At 43.1% G+C, this 22,728-nt stretch overlaps 1 protein-coding gene across 2 annotated transcripts; it reads left to right on the top strand.

Moving 5' to 3' along the window:
* The first annotated feature begins 3,322 nt into the window (after positions 1-3,322).
* ZNF706 (zinc finger protein 706) lies at positions 3,323-10,479 on the top strand. 2 transcript variants are annotated; one of them, XM_039548874.1, is made up of 4 exons: positions 3,323-3,429; positions 6,427-6,563; positions 7,748-7,855; positions 8,470-10,479. In XM_039548874.1, the coding sequence occupies exons 2-3, from the start codon at positions 6,429-6,431 to the stop codon at positions 7,841-7,843; spliced, it is 231 nt and encodes a 76-aa protein (XP_039404808.1). In that variant the 5' UTR covers positions 3,323-3,429; positions 6,427-6,428; the 3' UTR covers positions 7,844-7,855; positions 8,470-10,479. The 2 variants fall into 2 exon arrangements, with proteins under 2 accessions (XP_039404808.1, XP_039404807.1); XM_039548873.1 differs by lacking the exon at positions 8,470-10,479 and having other exon boundaries at positions 3,347-3,429; positions 7,748-8,387.
* The last annotated feature ends 12,249 nt before the right edge of the window (positions 10,480-22,728 follow it).

Genomic DNA, 22,728 nt, shown 5'->3' with positions numbered 1-22,728 from the left:
CCTGGCAGATGCACAGGGGCTGATTCAGAAGGGAGATGCAGCCCCACCTATGCTGTTGTGAGTAAACTTGTCCTACACCTCACAACTGCTTTCAAAATGTGTTTAACAACTCATGTCAAAATGCCACCTGGTTCCCAGCAGGGAACTGTGGTGGGGACACCAGTCACGCCACGGTGAGACAGCTCAAACTGACCTGCAACAAAATCCAAGTGTCAACAAGTAGCTGTTGAGCAGAACAGGTATTTTGACTTAATGGCAGAAATTACACCTCTTTGCGGGCACAGAAAATGATGATGGGGCTGGAATCCAAGGGGATGAGAAATAAGCATGAGAATAACAATCAATCATGACTGTTTAAAAAAAAAAACAAGCAACAAACTAAGAAACAATTCTGCCTCTCAGCATTGCTCCTTCCAGTTTCCTTTGCTGCTTCCCTCCTCAGTAGATTGTAATTTTGGGGTTTATTTGATCACACTGTTCACCACATTCAAGCTTGGGCTTAAACTGAAGTCTTGTTTCTCATCAATTGCCTCATCATGAGAAGATAATTTTTTTTTTTTAAATTTGGACTATTTTTAGGGGCTACATAAGAGCTGAAATACCTTATCCATATCCCCAAGGAGCTGTGTTTTCTATGCATACAATGCTGCTAAAGATTTCAGTGAACTGCAATCACGGAAACATTTTTGTTAGGCTTGGCTTGGGGTAATAAACACCTTGCATTTGGTCTACCATTAACCACCGAGAGATGTTCTTGTTTTTCACTCTCCTTTAATGCAGAGTACTTGGTAAGGGTTTGGGAGATGTTTTTAAATTAGAAAACAGCAAGTAAACAAGAAGCACACAGAAAAGCGCTGCGGTATATTAGTAATTTTAAGATGCAACATTTCAGTCTAAAGCTTGCATTTATTTTACATTTTAACTTCTATTTATACTTTTGTTCATACACTCTGGCTTGTTTCACCTCATGTGGGAGCAACACAAAGGAGAGGAAGTCCACAAGCCAGATAAACTGCAATTATCACAGGTTCATTTTGTCAGAGCTATGCAAAGTATCCAGTGCACAGGCCCGCCTTGCCTCTCTAACAGCTCACCACATCTACCCCATGTCTGTCTGCTAACCTGCTCATGTGCATGGAGATATTCCCTTTGGTGAGACAAATAACTTTCATTAAGTGAATCAATTTTGAAAAATTATCTACAGTGAATGGGAAGTTTTCCTTATTATCTTCATAGTAGAAATCTCAGCTATGGGCATTTATATTCTTCTTTCACCGTGGGTTTTTTTTTCCTAGCAGTCTCTTTGGAATGATCTAAATTGCAAAGCTGTGATTTGAGCAATACAGGGATCAATGCTGTGACCAGAATCTACAGCACAAAGGGATAGAAGACAGAGCAGAGAGAGAAACAGCTGCAGTCCCTGTCATGAAAGACCTATCCCTTGTTCTCCTAAAACCAGAAAAAGGTTCCAAGACCAGCCAGAGCTCAGCATGTACTTGGGAGATCCACTTTATTTGAAATTCTTGTCCAGCCAGATGTATAGCAATGCCATAGTATGGGAACATAACCCTTGAAAAACCCTCTCCAGTTCCACATATGAGGCCAGCAGTCCTCAAAAATAGCATCAGCCAGGACAGAAGCCACTTTTTCACTCATCAATCTCCTCCCTGATGAAAGCAAAACTTCATTCTGAAAGCCACCTGCTTACAAGCACAAGACACAAAATGCCTTCCTCGCCACACCACCCCACAAGCACATATGCACTTTGAATGTTTTTTTTATAGTTGCCTATTTCCATAAAGTTCAGAACCTACTGACAAGATCATTTTAATACAGCGTGGATTGCACTGTCCTGGTATAAGCATTCTCAGTGCTATCAGTTTAATGTGGAAAAGATAGTTTCAAACAGGAATGTTAGGAAGATTTTTATTTTTTAAGGAGAATGCTAGGAAATTAATTTTTTATCTTAGATGCTGCAACATCTAGATCAACTTGCAGTGACTTAAATGTCAGAAATCTGCTATACAGTTCCCTCATAACTGCCATCATGCTCTAGGCAAGATTCATGGTCACAGCCTAAAACCTTCACTGTACTTCTTTAGGGATTTTTTTGTTGTTGCATTTTCCTCTCATGATCAGAACATTACAATCATTCAGCCTAAGCTCTGCACAACATCAAGCCAACATCTCATAGTTTCTCTGGTAGGCATATTATGCTTGCTGTTTTGCCCCAGACACAGAACTGTTCAAGATGCCAGGTTTTGAAGCTACAACAATTACTCAGTGAGTGGCAGAACGTCATCTCTAAGCAGAGATGCTGCCTGTTATTTCTCCTTTTCCTAACAGGTGTATAACGTGAGAAGGCACAAACATTCTGCCTTCCTTTGGCTGAATCCTATGAAGATGACCATAGAAAATAAAGAGCTCCTTTACGCTTCCTTACAGGGCCTGCCTACATCTATAATCATGCAAGCCAGCACCTTTCAAATCACATATGCAGCGGATACAGCCTGTAAACTTCCTCTGCAATCCTTGCTAAATGTGTCCAAACCAGATCTAGTGCACTTTAAACTTGAATAAAATTCTGCTTCTCATCCCAGGCCATCTCCTTCTACTTTAAACTCACTTAACCCTTCAATCCTACACATGGGCCTTCTGTGTGAACTGCAGCCGGACCAGGATCTCATCCTCTCCGCCATCCCCGCCTGGCCTCCTCTCCAGCGCCTTCCCGACAGCCACTCCTGAGCCACTGATCTGGATCCCAGGGAGCAGGAGCAGCACTATTTTTAGGCCGCGCCTGTACGCTAAGCACAGAGGAATGTGGCTGGGAGTGGGCCCGCCGGGCAGCGGCCACGGCCCGAGGGCAGCGCTGCCGCATCCCGCGGCCGCTGCGGCACCGCGAGCCGGGGCTCGGCAGGTAAAGCGAGCCGGGGCTCCACCAGGGCTGCGCTCCCGGGAACCGGGCGGGGCAAGGCTCCTGTCCTGGCTGATCCCGGTGCGCCCCAGGACCGGACCCCGCCCAGGGCGGAACTCCGGCGCGCCCCTACCCGCAGCCAGTGCAGCAGGATCCCGAGGGTACCAAAGCCAGGCTTGGCAGCCCCAGCCACCCAGTCCGGCTGTTCGCGGTAGAACCGCACAGGACCCTGCGCCGCCGGGACCCGAACCCGTGCCCGCGCAAGCGCCGCGACCTCCCGGCCCCGCGGCCGGCGGGTCCCTGTGCCCCCCCCACGCCGGCGTTATGTAACTGCCGCGCGCCGCCATTGGCCAGCGCCGTCCGGGCGCGCGGGCGCGGGGGCGGGTCCGGCGCGCGCGCAGTGCCGGTCCCGGGTCCCTCCTCCTGCTCCTCGTTCTCCTCCCGAGCAGCGGCGGCGGGGCCGCGCGGAGCCTCCACAGCGCTCGGCAGGGCCGCCCAGCCCGCATCCCGCACGGGTGAGCAGCGCCGGGGAAGCGGAGGGGGGAGAGGGGAGGGGGGCGGGGCGGGGGAGAGGGGAGGGGGGCGGGGCGGGGGAGAGGAGCAGGCCCGGCCCGGCCCGGCCCGGCCCGGCCCGGCCCGGCCCGGCCCGGCAGCGAGGCGCGCTCCGCTCGCGGACCGCCGCTCCCTGGCTGCGGCCTCTGTACGTCCGTCTTTCCGTGGTCACTTCCCTCCCGCGGGGCACGTGGTGGGGCTGCAGCTGCCCCTGCCCCGCCGGGCCCGCCCGAGGGCCGCAGCCCCCGCCCCCGGTCCCTGCGCACTGCAGGCCGAGGCCGGGCCCGGGCCGGGGCGTCCCTCGTGGAGCGGCCGTCCGAGCCCTTCGGCCCCGGCCCGGGAGGCCGCGGTACCTGTGTGTTTCTGCCGTGCGTTTCTGGAAGTGACAGCGGAAGCAGCTGTTGGTGTCCAGTTTTAGGACTTGAAACTCCGCTCGGGTTCTGGTTACTTACGAGGAAATGACCCCGTGTGAGGGATGGCTGTGCTGCGGATTTCAGCCTCGCTTCCCGACAGTGCCCGTGCTGTTCCCGCTGTTATGATTTGGCAGCAAAAACTCCTGTTACGGTTTGGCAATAGATTTTTTCCGTGTGTTCGGTTTCCTACGTGCTCGCGCGTTCTTTATTTGGAGACAGCAGGCTGGTCTGCTGGACTCTCTGAGGGTGTGCCTGATAGGGAAAACAACACTTAGCTGCGTTGTGCAATTGAAATTACTGATTTGGCCTTGTAGAGGAACTTATCGTTCTTTTAAAAGAGCTTTGGGATTATTTTTTTGTCAGTTTCTTAAAATAATAATAGTCTAAGTCTTAGTTTTCTGTGTTTCAGAAACACTCTGTGTATGTAACTTGCAGTATTTAGACTTGAGAATTTTTGGTGTCGGGCATTGTATGGTGGTTGATATTTTTGAGCAAATGTTTGTGGTCATGTTTTCTTGTCTGTGACTTAACTAAAACCAGCAGTTGCCAAGTACATGAAAGCTCAGTGTGGTTGGCTGTTGTAATGTAGTACTTATTGAGGTACTAAAATACAAAGTAATATGCAAACACTTTGTGAAAAGAATTCTTTTTTGTTACATCTGAGTCTTTTATGTCAGGAATCCTCTGACTTCTAGACGATTGCTGTAATGCTGGTAAAATAGAAGTGAAATAAAACCTACTGTTCCTTCTAGTGTATGCAAAGTCATTGGTAATATATCTTCTTCGGTTTTTTTTAATTTTAAGTGGGAATCCAGTGTTGTGGTTGAGCCATGCTGTATATAAACAGTGTGAGGCCCTGGCTGGGGTGTTCTGGAGCAGTTGTAATATCCATTGAAACATTGACTGGCACTTCTAGTCTTACTAACATTCAGTGTTGTATCTTATGGAAACTGTTGAACGGCACATGTATTTCTATCTGCTTGTTAATGGAATTTGTGTTGTGTTCAATTTTATTAGCTGAATTCTCTTTTAGAGAAACTGGTGGGGGAAGAGGAGGGAACACTGAAGATCTAGTGTAGTTCTTCTGCAGAGGGTTACATGGCGGTGGTTGATGCCATGGAAGAACCAGGCTGTGGCCTGAGAGGTGCTTCTCAATCCAGAAGAGCTGTTCTGGGTCTCAGGGCTGTCGTTTTGCTCGCACATTAGGCACATACCCAAAAATTCCCACAACACTAGTGAATTTTCACATGTTGTTGACATGTTTCATAGAAACTTCATTTTCATAACCGTTTTTAAGGGCTTTTCACACGTATTTACCAGAGGTCAGTCACTGTTTGGATAGGCCTTTCTCTCACAGTGGGAGGCCACCTGTCCTGATGAGAATGATCGCATGACAGGCCTGGTGTAGCCGTGCAGTGTGTCTGTCCCACAAGTACCACACTTGGGGCAAGTGCCTAGCTTACCCAGAGGGGCGGTGACCAAGCTGCCCTCCTGGGAACACGAGACTTTACAAGTTGTCCTGAGAACAATGGCCTTCACTGGCTGTCCTGTGCTTGGGCAGTCAGTGTTGTGCTTCTGAGAGAGCTGCACGACTGAACCGTGTGTGGGCCATGAGGGACTGAGAGAGGGACAATAGCAGAAATTGGGCTGCGGGGTTATGTAACCACACACTGAATCCCACTCTGTTGGTGTGCCCAAATCCTGTCTGGCGTCTGCTCTGGGGGTGGGGTGCAGACTGACTTGGGTGTCCTGATGGACAGGTGGAGTGCACTGCTGTGAAATGCAATGTCTTGACACTCCCTGAATTGTGACATGCTTGTCTCATTTTGTCTTCCGGTGGACCTTGGAATGGCATATAGCAGTAGCATTTGCTTCCTTTGTGCTCCTGTGTTATATGGAGTATGGCTTCTGATGAGGGCAGTCTTTTTTTCTTTTCAAGATCATATGCACATAAATGTGGCTGAAATAAAAATACAATAGCCACCTGTAAAAATCACCTTCAATAAACAGGGGTGACCTGTTGTTTTTGGTGTTCCCAACTCCAAAGTAGCTCACAAGCACCTACAACAGAAGACAATAATACACCTTGGGTAATACTTTGATTTGCCTTTCTTGAAACTTGTTTCAAGTTCCAGAGATACAGGTTGAGTCTTAAGCTTTAATTTAAAAAAAAAGCCCAAACAACAAAACCCCTGAATTTTTCGGTATCTTTTGAAATAGAGAATAAGTTTCTATTAACTGTAAAGGAAACTTTTATTTATTCTGACTATTAAAAACACTTTTCAAAAGTAGAGCTTGAATTTTAGTAGAGGAAAACCCCTTAGAATGGCCTAATAATTCTGGTGTGTATTTTAAGAATGATACTGAACCCAGAGGCTTTACATAGCAAAGAGCTCGAACAGATGTCTGTTGCGTTTGAGTTATGGGAGTTGTAGGCTTTGTGGACAGAGCGCATGACTGCATTGTGCTCATGGTTACAGCTCCTCAGTCAGATAGCAGCAGTTGTTTCTCATGTTTGTAGACTAAATGTCTTCTTTTTGTTTATAGATATGGCTCGTGGACAGCAGAAGATTCAGTCGCAGCAGAAAAATGCCAAAAAGCAAGCTGAGCAAAAAAAGAAACAAGGACATGATCAGAAGGCTGCAGCGAAGGCTGCCTTGATATATACCTGCACTGTCTGTAGGGTAAGAGAAACTGAAGTCGAAATAGTACTGTAGGGAGAGAGCTGTCTTCCTGACTAGAACAGGATTTTAGAAGATTTTATAGTGGAAACTAAAATACTTAAGTGGTTTTCTAGCTTGTTGCTATAAGAAGCATTTGCATCTGTTATGTGACTTGCTTACAGATTACTCAGCTGTACTGGCAACTGAGATAGAAAATCTGAGAGGTCATGTACAGGTCTGGTTTGGGTAGTTATTTTGCCTCTTGTATTATAGTGGTCTGCATGTGCTGTTAGTATGAGATAGAAAATTTAAAAAGTGTGCGGTCGATTCCTGTTTAGTCTCCACATGGAAACATATTTTCTTTGTGATGGAATTGGTGGGTCTTGGAATCAGTGGTTATTGATGTTGCTGTAGAGAGGAAAAGCGGTGGTGCCGAAAGGTCTAATGTAAGCTTGAGTCACAGTAACTTTTGCTAGAACAACTTAAAAGAAAACAGAAATGTGAGTACTAATCAGATTGTACTTTTCTTTCTGGCTGGTTGTCCTGAAAGCTTCTCTTGGAGCTGAAGGATAAACTTGCTGTTTTCACTTCAATGGTCAGTCCTAGAATAGATCTGCCACTTTAAATGTCTTAAATAAGATTCCAAATTAGGGGTTGCTTACTTGTAACCAGTCCTCCTGTTGTGAAATCAGGCTGTAGTATCAATCACTTTGGGCAGTTGATGCCTGTAAATGTGTCATAGCAAAGGTCTGAGGTAGGTTGTGCCAAGTAGAGAATCAGTTCATGCCATATAACTTCTTGGCCTATTGGTAAACTAAAGAAATAGCTTTCATAAAGATTTGATTTTGAACAGGATAAATGTTTATCTTTAAGATGTTGAAAAAGAAAATGATGAGGAGGTAGGTTTTCCACCAAACCAGCCTGTGAAGTAAGATGTGCAAGGAGATACCTAGCTGGAATAGCACCATTGATGGACATGCCAAAACAAGCGTGATAGTAGTGCTTAAAAGCACCTCTGGAAATAGGTGGTTAAATACTCCATCTTACCCTGCAGCTAAATTAGTGGTGTTTCTGTCACTAGAGCAGTGTCGTCAAGGAGGCAATTGGCTTCCAGGGAAAGAAAATAAAATATAGCAGGGATTAGGTTTTGTGGTATTATTTAACTCTTGTACTGTGCATAAAGTTTAATGTCTCTCTTTAATCAGACTCAAATGCCGGATCCCAAGACCTTCAAACAGCACTTTGAAAGCAAGCATCCTAAGACTCCACTTCCTCCAGAACTGGCTGATGTTCAGGCATAAAATTGTCTACAGGTCATTACCTTAACGTTTTAATTGATTGTCTGAGAAAGGTGTATTATAAATTGGTTTTTTTACCACCAAAAACTGGGACTTAAAATTTGCTTCCGTTCTTTTAATATGAAGACTACTGTAGGTTAAAATTATACCCCTGAAGTGTTAAAAGTAAAAGAAAGAAGCAAGCTAGTTCTTACATGGGTGAAATGGCTGTGGTATTTCACTGTGCCCGGAGGTTGTTTTAAAAGGGATTAATGTTATTTCAAATGGTCATTCTTAGTGTTGTAGAAATACTTTATTATTTAGTTCTTGCTTTGAAGTGTTAGCTTTGCTTTGAACAAAATACATAAGTACAATCTGTTGCTACAAAACGTAATGGGAACAGTCATTTAGTATATTTCCAACAACTGAGCCTTCTTGTTCCTGAAGCTATGCAAGTGAATGCAGAAAAATCTGAATTTCTTTGTTAACTGTAGAAGAGATTTCTCAGTAGCCAGTTGTTAGGCACTGAAAGTGGTTATAATAAAAGGCTGAAATGAGGTAAAAAGCAGTAGTATGGTATTTCATTCATGCAAACGTAACCAGCATTGTGTAATGGTTCAGCTTAACCAAGTTGTTCTTGTTTTTTATAGGTGAAGTCATGACACCTATTGACTCTTCTACTGTCAGACCTTACATAACAAACCTGCAGCTGCTTTTCTAAAACTGTTGATCAGCAAAAATGAAGGGGCTACAGAAACATTCATATTTTTATGCTGTTCCCTCTTGGGCTTCATGCAAAGACAATTCTGTGTAAATGTACAGTTGTGCCCTATTTGGAAATCCTAAAAAATCAGTCCATACTTGTTATAAAAAATTTTTTACAATTGTAATTATATTGATGTTCATATTGTGTAAAATAACTCACTTAATAAAGTAGTACTTTGATTTTACAATATCACAGATTAACTCCTTGTAGAAATTCTGTTTCACCTTCCTGCATTATCTGCCTTATAAAATAATGAATAAGACAAAAGTGGAATTTTCCCCATCCTGCCAAAACATGAGCAGTATCATTCCACTGCAAGTAATGTACATTACAGTAAATTAATCTTAAACTGGAGAGGGAAGCTGCTCAGACTTACTGTCCAGTGTGCTGCCTGCTTGAGCCCAGCCACTAGTGGTCAAGCTGATGGCTCAAAGTGCAACACACCCCTGAGCAACTGCATGAGAATCATGAGACTTCCTCCTACGTTTTTGTCCTATGTACTGGAGTCTTAAGTACTGCAAGCCATTTTGAATGGGATTCCTTTACTGTGAGGGATCATGTTCCTTGAAGTCATGCACTGGAGGAACTCTGGTTATGCTTGTTATCCTTTCTATTTAGGTAGATGGCTGAGGAAGCTTGAGAGGTGGCAGGATTGAAATGCTGGCTTGAAAAATGCTTGCCAAATACTAGGTTAAAGCAACTCTCCTCTTAGTTGAAAACTGGATTTGAAAATATTTTTAATGATATTTTGAGCAGTCAGCCACACTTGTTCCCCCTCAAATGTGTCTGGTTATTTCTCTCTTGAAGGAATATGTAAAATAGCCCGCTATTAATAACCTTCCTTCACAACCAGCTTAAAATAAGCCTGTTGGAAAAGAGCCAAAGTAACTAAAATAATATGGCTACTTAAAGAAATCGGATGTGATTAAAGTCGCATTGACAAGAAAAAGCTGGATAATAACTCTGGCCAAGAACATTTGAGCAGATAAACATAATTACCCCTAAAGTGTTCTGGGCTGTGTTCTAATCCCAGATGTACAGCACAAAAGTAGTGGAGAAACATCTGAATTGTGCTAGAAGGTCTACCATACAAAATCTCATCTTTGGAATTTTGGAGAGGGCTTACTTAAGAGCTTTAGTTTTGACCCTGCAGTAAGAAGCAGTACTAGAATTGCTGTGATTTTCAGAGTTTACAATGGATGTAAAAATTCTGGCAGTCCAAGTAACCCTTGCTGTGCAGCAGGACTATACATCTGACCTTCAAATGGCTTCCTAAAATCTAGGACCATAGTCTCAAAGACTCATTCACTTAAAAGAATGCACTTGGTATTTTATTATATAAAGTCAAAACCTTTGTCTTCGTCCACTCATTTGCTCTTTATTGAACTACTTCTGTGAGACTAGCTTCCTGTCCTCTTTGCTGTGACAGTATCTCTGTAAATACTTACTTTGGCATAAAATTTCTCTGTATTATAGTCACTCTGGGATAACCTGTATACCACTTAACTTTTATAGATAATGTTATTCTCCTCAGCGTAATCCACTACTGCACTTGTACACCTGACATCAGAATGTAATGATCCATTTATTTTTCTTTAATGTTATCAATACATACATCCTGACAAACTGGCTCCACAAGGCAAGAAATCTGCTTTCAACCTTTGTGCTGTATGGGGGAGAGATACTTCAATGTTCTAATGCTGTAGTTTGTCTAAAAATGCTGAGTAGAAATGGAAAAGATGTTTCTTGCGCTGATTGGTATTTGATAATCTGGTTTTACTCTGCAAAATGTTTGGGGATGTATCCCTAAAACTTGGGCCTGAGGTGAAGTAAATGTTCTATTCCTTCAATTCAGATTGTGTAGCATTAAATAAAAGACTTGTTTCATAAACAATCTCTGTTAATGAGCACTGAAGAGCTGGAAAGCTGCATCATTAGTGGGATGGTTACATTTAGTTAGAATTGTATTTTCAGAACTCTTAGGATGCTCAAATTGAAAATACCCTATGAAATGATGGGGTTTATGTGTCGGAAGGCAATGATGATCCTCAGTTCGATAAGATCCCCAGCTACAATAACTGCCATCTCAATTATAGAAGTAAATGAAAGCTCTGACTGAATTGTTATAAAGGCTGTACTAAATGTGGCAGTAGTCCTCAGTTAGAACACCTGCAATACTTGTTGTACCTAAAAGATCAGAGGAAAGACTAGTTCTCCATCATCTCTTCCTGATCTGAAAGATAGCACACTCTGGTACCTGGCTAAAGACACAGTTGTGCATTGTAATGTGTCTGTTTAAAGAGAATTAAAAATGTAAAACGTAAAATGTCCTATTTCCTACCTGCTTTTAAAATCAAGTATTGCTGCACCTAGAAAATTAATTTCCTGGCTGTGGACAGCCATGTAACTTGAAGCTAACCATGCAAGAAAGAAAAGTAGACAAGGAAAGTTTCCTGTATTCCCTTGAGAAAGATTCTTTTTTGTTGAAGGTCAGCATTCAGGTAAAGGATGACAGTATGGACATCAGCTGGCATGGATATTTGTGGAGCAACTTTAAGAGGGATTTTGGATTTTCAGAAACCCACATCTGAGAATCTCTGAACAGCACCTGAAATCGCATTTTAAACGAGGTTTAAAATATTCTGAACAAAAGTCTCACAATAGAGAGTAAAAAGTTAGCAGGTGTGATTATGATGAGGCCATCTTGGGGACTACTGAGTAATCAGAGTTTTGCAATTTTTGTTACTCAGAATTACTTAGGCTTATTTCTGTACCTCTGCTCTACTTATCTAAGAGCCTCTGGTTTCTTGCTATCAACAAGGTGTGTGAAAAATCCAAGACAGAAGTTGAAGACAGTTGCTGTGTACCTTAGGGAAATAGTTTATGCAGTGCTCTTGAAACATCCCTGGAGACATCCCTTTTGGTTATTTGCTGAAAACACTTCAAGTAAGTAAAGCTAATGACCATAGGCTGTTTGCAAACCACATAGTAAATGAAGGAATTTGTGGCATTTCTGTAAACTATATTGAACTATTTTCCTATCTTGATAAGAAGAGCTAATAGGTGGAATGTCTTTTATCATCAAGTACTGATAGGCTTTCCCATTTTCACAGAAACAAGTTGGAAATTACTGGGCTTTACTAGAAGCATGATCTTCCAGGGCCTGACAAGTAAATTTGATTAGTCCTATAGGATCCACAAGCGAAGTAAAGGTCCATTTGTGTTTCTGTCTACTCAGCCACCTCTGCTGTGTGTAATTTGGGGGCCTTTGATTCACCTATTTAGAGCCTTACAGGTTTTGCAGTGGACCTTGAATTCAGCTGCAAAATTCACTTTGCACTGGTGTTCAGTATGTGATTTTGCTCTAGTCCAGACAGTGGGAGGGTGTCAAGTGCTGTCTGTGGAATTGTTCTGTTCATTTTTAGAATTATTTGGAAATCTTTTAATAAATTTTCTATTGTGTTTCAGGTTTTGTATAGATAAGGCACAATGGAGACTCGCTGAGGGAGTTGCGTTATCTTGGTAGCTTTCAAAAAAGAGTAGATTAGGTTGTATGTATGTTTTATAATTGACTTACGTAGCTTTTCACGCTGGGGTTCCTCGGAAAGGAGAAATTTATAGTTGTCCCAACATAGTTATCCAACTGTTCAAGCTGTGTCTCAGCTTTTTCAGGAAATATGGCACAGCTTTCCTCTGAGAAATACTGTCCATTAAATATATAAAGCTAAGGTCCGTGCAGCACTTCGATGATATGACAAACGTATTTTTGTGTTCCTTCTTTGTAGCTGTGACAAAATCACAGTGTTTGAAGTGGAACTGAAACCTGGAGGTCTTTCAGAGGACTATGGATTAAGGGAAGTCTCAGGAATTTATCTAGTCCATCTCCTTACTCAGAGATTGGATAAAATCTGCCAAGACGAACGACCAAGTGTTCCTCTAACTCTTAAAAGCTTCCAGTGAAAGGGATCCTGTGACCTTGTAAGCAACATGTATCACTGCTGAACTGTACAAGTGGAGAGTTATCACAGCAAGAGTTTATCCCTGCCAGTTAAGTCAATTGCTTAAGTTCTTGTTGGCAATAGATGTGATGAATGGTGCCTTCATTTGAACATTGCTAATGTGTTCTCCTAGTCTTCAAAGTAAACCCAGTTAATTGAATCACTCTTTATAGGTCACATTTTCTAAGTCTGGCAATTGGTGCTCTGGATCCTCTACAGTTGGTGCTCTTAAATCATATGGTCCAAAATATGACCCAAAGTGCTGGCTGAGGCTGGCACAGAGTAGCTGGAATGACTAAGGTCTGGCACTTGGATACACTGGAATTACATTAGCCTTTCTGCAGCAACATCCTAGATTCATTTTGGTACCAGTAATAATTTCCACTTCGGGCCTCTATTTAGTGTCCACATACCTGCCTGTAAGGGATCTCAGACCAAACTGTACAGTTCATCCAAGTGTGGTATCGTGGGGGATATTGCAGATGTCCTCTTTCACTCTTTGGTCTGTATTGTTCATGAACACACTGATGGGATAGATTGCAGGCAAGGCCTTGCAGGACCTTGCTTGAGTATCTTGCTAGACTCCAGTAAGCCTTTGGTAATTGCTTCTTGAGAGCACTTTGCACTGCTGTGATTCTCTTTGTGGTCAGTATGGATTGGAGCCCTGTACCTGTGAGGACTTTGCAGACTGACAATCTCAAAGGCATTTACGACAACAGGGAGATTTGGGATCCTGTGTGCCTGTGGCCACCAGGCCAGTGTTCACAAAGAAAGATGAAAGGTAGTGAGGTATGGTATACTTGTTTTTGACAAATCCATATTGTCTGGCTGTTGGTTACTTTTTCATATGCATTTATGAAGGGAATTTTATAAAAATTATCCTAGCCCTTTTCCAGATTTAGGTTGACTGACAAGAATCTTTAAATTCCTTGTGCTTGTCCCACTACTCTCTTGGGCTCTTTCCTGTGCTCTGTGAGTTCTCAGGGAGCAACACTCATTGTTCCTAGTGACATGGCTGATTGCTGGAGCATCCTAGGATAAGAGTTATTAGCTGTTGTCGACTTGAATTCCATCAAAGTCCTCTGACTACTTAGCTTATTCTTTCAACTTCTTAACATGGTTTGTTAACTTTTGAGTGAAGTCAGAAATGCTGTTTATTACTTATTTTTAATCTTATCTTTCATTTTCTTTCCCTCTTCATCAGGTAATGGACCTATACTTAACTTTAGCTTTCCTTAGATATTTGCAGTCTTTGTATCTGCCTTTTAGAGCCCCAGCTGTGGTTTTGGACTCTGCTAATGATGGTGTTACTGTGTGGACTTTTGAGTCATCATTTGTCTGTCTCTCGGGATCCACACTCTTATATTGGCAACCAGTGTGGTGAACTCTTTGAATTTTTTTTTTTTTTGCATGGTTTGCCCACTGTCAAGCTATCAGAAGCTTTATGTACTCCATCCTGATCCATTCAAGACCCCAAACACGTGAGAGCATTCATTAAAGTTTGAGCTCTGCTGAGTATTTACTTACCTACAGGCAATGAGAAGAACCAGGCTGGCCTGATAAATCTGAATGTTCAATAGTTGTTAATGCTGGGTATAGAACTGGAGAGCACTAATTAGACTAAATGCTTGAGTGACTTTTCACCAGACATCAGTTCTGGCCATTTCTTCCCCTGGTTTTCAAGACTGTCCCTATACTTTGATCATTGCTGCCTGTCTTTTCCATATGGATGCCAATGTAATCCAACCCCTCACAAGAGTACATGATGTCTGCTGTCTCTTTACCCTTGCTTTACTGATAAAAGAGTAATACACAAGCTGCCTCTGGGTCTTTTTCAGTGCTTTGCAAAATTAAAGTATGCCTGGACAACAAATCCATGTTAATTGCCCAGCATACTTGCAGACCATCAGGATAGGCCTTAATTTTTAATTTCTTATTCCTGATATGCCTTCAAATTTCAGTAGCCATTACCTACTGATGATTTTTACTTTCTTTTGGTACACATTTTCTTTAGCTGTTGATAATCACTGCATATTTTTCTATAAAATTGTTGCTTTATTTATTTTTTTCTTGTGAACATTTGTGGATCCTTTGAAGAGGGAAAACTCTTTCCAACCAGAAGAATAATAAAAGAATGATGTTGTCTTAAAAAAACACACAAAAAGTCTAAAATGTTTGTATGTGTCCTCATGGTATTCACAATTATTCTTATGGTCATTACTCACTTTTATTACAGCAATGCTTAATGCAGTTGTATTTTCTGTTGTTGGAGACACAGCTCAGATTTTATATCACAATGGGCTGTGTGCAGTAAGGGAACTGATCAGGATGTCAGTGAAGTTTCTTTTTCTTTCCACACAGGAACTGAGGGGAAAATAATTTTTGTTTGTGACTGGTTTTCTCTTGCTGCATTTTATTTAGAAAGTAAATTTAGATTCATTATGATTTTAGAAAAAATTGCTTAACCCTAAGAGATTTTCTAAGGGACATCTACGGCTGCTGTTAGCTCTTATCAGATCAGTGCTAGAAGAGAATATTTTTCTTAGGGAGGTCTAAGAAATAGTGTTTATTAAGGACCATGTTAAGTAAGGTTAAGAAATAGTAAACAGCTGCTTTTTGGTGCTGCAGTAAATCATTCAAAGAATTTGCTGTTAGGCGTCTGAAAACAAGAGCTGTTAGGCAGCTGAAAGAATGTGACACTGTTTGCACCATAACCACCAACAGCGAAGGAGGACAGCTTCTCAGCTTCTGGGCTGACTTCTAAATGGACAAAGCCTGCCTGTATTTTTCTCAAACAATAATTGAATTCTACATCACTGAAGTCAGCAGGAACTTAATTTTGTCATGTGCTAAATACTCGCATGTGTAGAAAGCTGCTAGCTTGAAGACCTTTGTAAAATCTATGTCACATATGTTACTGAAATCAGTGTAGCTGATGTCTGCATATCAGAAGACAATTTATGCATGGCCCGAAGATGCATTTTTAGTCTGTTCTAGAAAACATATACAGTACTGTACCAAGACAGACTTTACAAACTGTAATTGATAAAGTCATAAGATGTTTTTGGGCTATAGTCACCGTCAATCCTCAAATTTTCTCCTGTTCTTTTATCATAAACCTTTTGATTGTAAATTGTGTGGGCAGTATGACTCTGTGGACCTCAGAGAGGTTAGTGCTCTGTGGACAGAGATTTGGATGCCACTCTCTTAGACACTTCTGAAATTAATTGCCTTTCTTACTTGCTCTGTGACTCCAGCCAGTTTTTCAGGACCCAAACATCTCTGTGTTGTGCCCCACTTCCCCACTGGTGGTGGGTGAATGGGTAGGAGCACAATAATATAACAGTAAGATTGTCCAGTGCTAATGTTAAATGCTAATACTGCCTTGACTGTGCTGTCTGTTTTTAGTCAGTGGTGGCCAGACTTCACCTTTCACTCCCTACAAAGGGACAAGAAGCAGCCTGGCATCTGCAGAGGTGCTTCCTGAGACTGTGCTCCTGACCGCCAGCCTGCCACCCTCTCAACATGAGGTTCATGGAGCTCAGTCTCTGTAACTGGTCGTGTCTAACTGGCCCTAGGCCCGAACTGTTAAAACCCCTGGCTCAGGACAGGCATATTTGCAGAAAGGGAGGTATCTTAAAGGCAATCCTGTTGTTCCTATTTGTGAAAATGGCTGGGTAGAGGAAAGGCTCTCTGTCATTATAGGGGAGGGTGGGGGATTAGAGCTGCAAAACAACCTCCTGCAGTGCCAGACATTAGAGAAACACTTGAGAAATGCCCAAACTACAAAACAAATTTTCTTTGGTGCTTGCATTTTTTAATCAGGGAGGTGAATTCACATCGAAGCACCTGGTATGGAATCCCTTTCCCCAGTACAGGCAAGTGAGGAGTCAGCCCCTGGAAGAGTCTGGCAAACTGAGGTGCCTGTTTAAGGAAGCTTGTGTTTGAGAGCAGGGAAGCAGCAGGGAGTCTGCATTTCTGCAGGAGCTCAGCAAAGACAAACACCTTTCCTTGACAGCTGCCCTGCTTGAGGAAAGAAGGAGAGGCAGTGGCAGTATCCCAGTTAGAGACTGTAAGAAAGCTCACTGTGCATTTGCTGACATGAAAAGTTTGCTTTTGAGCACTTGAGGCTGGCTCAGGATTGCTTGATTGCTAATGATGGTTAGGGTCCATTTAGAGGCAATAAACTAACAATGTCTTGATGAAAATGCACTTTGTATGGCACCCATGACAGATATTTTGCAAGTACTGACACACCATCCCTGTAACTAATGTGGTAATGAATGTGCTAAGTGCTTGAGTGTTTGGGGGTTTTTCTCCTCCATCCCTCCTTGTTGTGGGTATGGCTATACCAGACCTCCTCGGCTGCATTGATCCTTACCCAGATACACATCTCTTCAAGTACAGTTGAACAGGTTTGTATATAATTGGTGCCTCAGGAAGGGAAGAACTGGATGGAACTTAAACAAAACTGGTGCTGAGACTTCATTGTCAGCAGGGAAGTTTATGAGCTGCTTTTGACCAGAATTTGACTCCAACAGATGACATGCTGTAGAGCTGGCAGGGAGAGAACAGAAGTCCTTCCATTTCCAGGAAGCTCTGTGGGAGAAAATGAACAGGGAAGCCCAATGAAAGCAGTCCCTATTCAAGAAAAGACTAGAACAGAGAAATGGGAACATTGAAAAGTTCCACCAAAGGACCAATATTGTCACCTATGAACTCAACAGCCAAAAAGTGCTGCTTTCCAGAATTTTCTTTGCAAGGGGCCCTGGCTCTAGGGCAGGTAGAAGCTCTGCTAAGAGCTCATTGCCATTGTTGCTAAAACTGATTATGAGAAAAAGTGTTGAAATGTTATTCCTCCTGATGGTTAGTTGTCCAGTTTATTAAAACAAGTAAAGTTGTTACTGTCCCCTTGGAGAATGCATGGAAGCAGATTATAATGAAACAGATGGTGCAGAATTTAACTTAAAATCAAGATTCTTTTTGAGACCGGTCTGTCTCAAGCCACTCTTCAGGCAAATTGGTATGCAGAGACATTCAACCATTAATCCCAGAGGTCACCCTTGGGTCAGTTTCTTAGTTACAAGATTTCAGACTGCAGAACACATTGCTTATTTTTTGAGAAAGGCATCTCTTGGTTTTTTTAAGCTATAGTAAATATCATCTATTTTAAAAAGTGGATCCCAATCTGTGGATTCATATTGTGTAGAAACAGTCCTCCTTTTAATTTAGGAAGACCTATCAAAACCAACATTATTTATAAACCTATTTTGTCTTCCGACCACTGCCATTTTCTAGTTTTGCCATTCTTATGGCAGTCTTTTCCTTATCCCCATTTCCAGCCAGCTTTCTAGGAGAGCTGTATTAAGTTTTTCCTCTCCAAAAACATGAGTGAGCTACCATTTTTACTCCCAATAACTCCTCAGTCTTCTTTACTGTGGAATAAATCACAGACACTCTCTCTGACATTTCCAAATGAACGTCTAACCAAAAGCCATAGCTCTGTACTCCTCAAAGAAAGCTCTTAACCTCTTGCCCACAACTCTTCTACCCCTTAATCTTTTTTGCATTGCTACAACTATCGTGTCCCTTTGGATTGGCCATGAGCCCTTGGTTTGGTTTGGGTTGGGTCTCCATCTAGATTCTTCCGTATGAGTTAGAAGTCTTGCCGATTCTTCTGCCTTCCTTAGTCAGTGCTTTTTTCCAGGTCCTTGACATCTCCTCTGTGCAGCACCCCTCCCTCTAATGTCCAGCCTTCACATACACTGCCTGGCCCTGCTCATTTACACACCCTTGGAGAGTGTCAGTGCAAAGAGCTGCCCAAAAGATCATTGTCCTCATCTGTTGTTTCCTGTATTCTCCTCTCCTCACTCTCAACCTCCCTCCCTTCCTTCAAAACCCTGCTTTGCCAGGAAGCATCCCAGAAGCTGGTAGCAGCTGTCAGGCTGTTCCTATTATCCTCCCCATCTCTCTCCTATTTCCCAGCATCTTCACAGCTGTCTTTGCAGCATCCACCAGTGTGGTCTCAAACAGCACCCAGCACAGTTGTCTCCAGCTCTGTGGCCAGACTTCCCGAATGCACACTGGTCACAGCCACACCGTCCTGTTTCTCAGGTCACATTGACAAGTCTTTCCCTTGCAGAACAGGTACAGAAGGTGTTGCAGCTGATAGATGCTGAAACAACTCTTTCTCTGCCTCTCTGTGTTCCTCACTGGATAAACAGTTCATGAGCAGCAGAGGGGCTCTCTTGCTCCTTCTTCACTGAGTTGTTTACGCCACAAGGTCTTTGCTTTTCAGACTACATATTTTTAAATTCGGATTTACTGCCTTGGCCCTTAGCATTCAAATTCATCTACCTTTTTTAAGACTACATTTCCCTCTGCCGTGCTGCCCTCTCCTTTTCAGCTCTTCATCACACATGACCTTATTTAGTGACAGGGAACTGGCAAGTCAGAGATGTAAGGGCAAGGCTTGGGACCAAATGGGGCAGAGAGCACGGCTGGACATCCACAGCCGCCCCCACATGATGCCCTCTGTTCACTGCTTGCTGTGCAGTCGTCAATATAGCACTGGACAAGTGGGTTTTTTACTGCCACATGAATGTGCAGCTGGTAAAGAGTTAACCCAAAGAGGAGGGTTTGAGAGCAGCCCAAACCTGCTCTCCCTACATTTAAAACCACGGTGAACCTAATCAGCCCTTGTTCTGAAGTGAGCAACCAGACAGCTCCTTAAAAACCTTGGGTGTGTTTCACACTATGTATTTAACATAATTAGTTCCCAGGTCAAGGCTTACCACTCTGGTTTTACCCCCAGTGAACCCTGAACTGACAAGACCTTGCAGATCAGCTTTGCTGAATTTCCAGCATCTCCTGTCCAACCTGCTTACTTCTTCCTCTTTCTTGTGCTTCATCATCTCGTTTATTTTTCATTTAGTGTCCTTCTATCTGGAGGCACCTGTCTTGTGTGAGAGGAAATTAATCGCGAGCCCACCTGTCCCCCTCCTCAGCACAGTGCGCAGTGCACAAGTGTGAGTGGGCAGTATAAAATCCACGTGAGGGATCCCACCTAGGCAGTTCAAGTGCTGAATAAATCTTAGGAGCAGGACTTGCTGGGTCCAGCCCTTACATTTTGGACATCGGGGCAAGAACTTTGGTTTTTTGTTTTGCAGCCATTACTTTTACCTTTAGCATCCTCTCAGGATCATTAATATGCCTTAGTTCTCTCTAACTGTTACCCAAAGTGCTGCTTGCATGTGTGTTCTGTTGTATCCTGTATTTTCCAGAGCATCATTACTTTCTGGGCACAAGCAGCCAGGTGCTGCTGGATTTGCTCAACTTGACTGTGGCTCTGCATAAATACAATTCATGTATGTCTTGATATGGGCCTATGAATTGACAAAAACATGCTTTGGATGCTGATTCAACTTCAGTTGTAGGCTTAGTTCAAAATTTTTAATTGCCTTTGTAGGTGCCATCTCTTCCTGCACATACATTATCCCTTAAAAAATTAAATCCCAGCTTTTATAATCACAATTTATAAAGCTGTATTTTCAGTCTTAATCTCTTGCCATTTCAGACGGATCTGCAGGAGTAATTCTTCAAGCAGCTAGCAGGGTATTCCCTTCCATGGTGATTTAAATTAGCCAAACAATAACCCCTTCAGTAATTAAAACACCCCAAAAAAATCAGAACAAAAAGCTTCCCATTTAAGTCTGTGTTAAACCAATTCACTGGAGTGACACAATTAAACTCTTGGGGCCAAATCCTGCTTGTCCTCTTCACTTAAGTGCTGCTTTTGAGAGCAAAGGGATGAGTGAGAACAGCATTTAGTCCATACATTAATAATGTATATCCTTTGACTGACAGAGAAGGGGCTGGCAGAACAAATCAAAGCACCCTGGGGTAAGAAGAAGAAAGCCTCAGTTTGTTGCTGCAAACTGCACAGGAATAAAAGTACATTTTGTTCCACTATTAAATAAGGAGATTGGGGATATAATACTGTCTCTTCTGCAGCGCTTCCATTTTCTGCTCTTGGCAAAGAGGATAAAACTGTCCACAGCTGTAAGTGTTCCATCCAGTGCTCACATGCCTGGGAGAATTAATTGTGATCTGCAAAATCTACTCCTCTTAGCTGCCGAGCAGCACACTTGTGTACAGCCAACATCCACTGACCTGTGCATCCGAGTGACCAAGGACTGCGTCCTCCGTGTCCCAGCACTGCACCCCGCGAAGCTGCCGGCTTCACGCCTGGGGTAGCTCATGGTGGACATCCAGAGCCTCCTTTTTTTCACCTGGCTTTGTCCTGGTCAGAAAGGCATTGCTGTCTTTCTTTTAATTAAGCTAATTGGAAATGGATCCAGGGGGACAAGAGCTGCAATCCTACATGAGCAGCCCCAAACCCTGTGGCTGCAGCGAGGGCAGGATACACTGGGTGGGTGCCTCCAGTTGGTGGCACAGGGCTCCTGCTACCCATGAGCAGCCAGAGCCAGCCTTTGTGGCTTCATCTGTGTCAGGGGGTTTAATGTTAATTTGAGTTGGATTTACTGATTACCTTTGTTTGCAGGTTTGTTATTTTGGTTTTTTTTGCAAGAGGAATTCTAGACCGACATTAATGCAAGAGAAACAAAGCAAATTCCAGGAACAAATTACCTCAAATTTTGCACAGTGTAATAACACTGCACTTCTACAATCTTTCCAGACATTCAATAGTCATTGTTATAGCTTGAATTAATTCATAATGTTCTTGTCTAGCTTTTACCAAAGCAACACTTCCCTATTTGTTACTGGGCTGTTTCTCTGGATGATTCTTGTGTTCATTTTGTGCCCGATATTTTTCATGCCTCCAGAGCAAAGCCAGAAAACTGCTGCATGAGTGCTGAAGGTAGCCAGGGAGGGTGAGTCAGCTTTTCACTTCCAGTCATAAAATTAAGACTCAGTAACCAATGAAGATCTGCTAATCAGGGTAAGCACCTTGCCATTTCCTTAGTTTTGAGCACATAATTTCTACCAAGATATAATTATTATAACAAAACATATTAAAAGAAGCATGTTTGGATGCTTCACCACCCCAAGGCAGGATGATGACCTTGCACCTGGGCACCCCTTCAGCAGAGCAGCTGAGCAGACCCCTGTGCAGCTGCATTTCTTCCCCAGCTTGCCCCCACACATGGTCATTGCTGGGACACGTGCCCAAGGCCAGCTCATGGGAATGTTTGCAGCTGTCAAGCCTTGTGGATGAACTGGGGTTTCCACAACCAGGCAAGCCTGGTGTTGAGACCCAAGAGCACAAGGAAGGACAGCAATGTGTTCAAGACAGGGGAGTTGACTGACATGGGATGTCCTTGGAGTGAGGTGGGCACTGTGAGGGTTGTGAAAAATAATAGCCCTGCTGGGTAGGCATGAATATGTAACATCATAAATTCTTTATAACACATAAAAAGAACTACTAGGAAACAAAAAAATGTGTAATCATCATGTGCACTGGTTTCCAACCTACCATTTGAAAGCTTTCTTCTTCAGTGACTGAAACGCAAAGTGCCTGGATTGAGATCTTCCTTTGGTCAGTGGGAGAAGACACATCCCTGAAAGGCACAGCTTCATACCCAAGGTAGGGCTCAGGATTGGGCAAGATGTATCCTCAAGGGACTTCACTCCTGTATGGATTTTGACAATTAGTTTAGAAGAGACTTGACTTCTAGAAAGTCAATGTGCGTGAGAGGAGTCCTGCTCCTGAAGTCTCAATGGCTTTAGAACATGACCCAAGCTCCTGGGTTTTATGGATAAGCAGATACACTTTATTTTAAAAATACAGGTAATTTTTTAAAAGTATTTCTCTTGCTAAAGTTTTTTTTTAAGACTTTTTTAATCCTACTCAGCTGTCTGGCTGAAGCTTCTCCAAAGCCAGGCAAGCAGCTGCTGAACAGAAGCAGGGTATGTTGCAGCTCTGCAATCCCAGGGGCAGGCTGAATCCCAGGGGCAGGCTGAAACCCAGGGCAGGTGGCACCAACCAGCCACTTATGACTGAAGCGTGCTCAGGCCATCCTCAGACCAGAGCTGCCTGTTGCTGGGCATGTGAAATCGTGTCAGGCCATGCAGCCCTGAGGTTTGGGGAGCCTGAGGCTGGCTGGCAGGAGATGGGGAATGGC

Source organism: Corvus cornix, chromosome 2 (genome assembly GCF_000738735.6).
Source record: "Corvus cornix cornix isolate S_Up_H32 chromosome 2, ASM73873v5, whole genome shotgun sequence".
NCBI lineage: Eukaryota > Metazoa > Chordata > Aves > Passeriformes > Corvidae > Corvus > Corvus cornix.
This window is presented reverse-complemented; position numbering and strand designations above follow the sequence as displayed.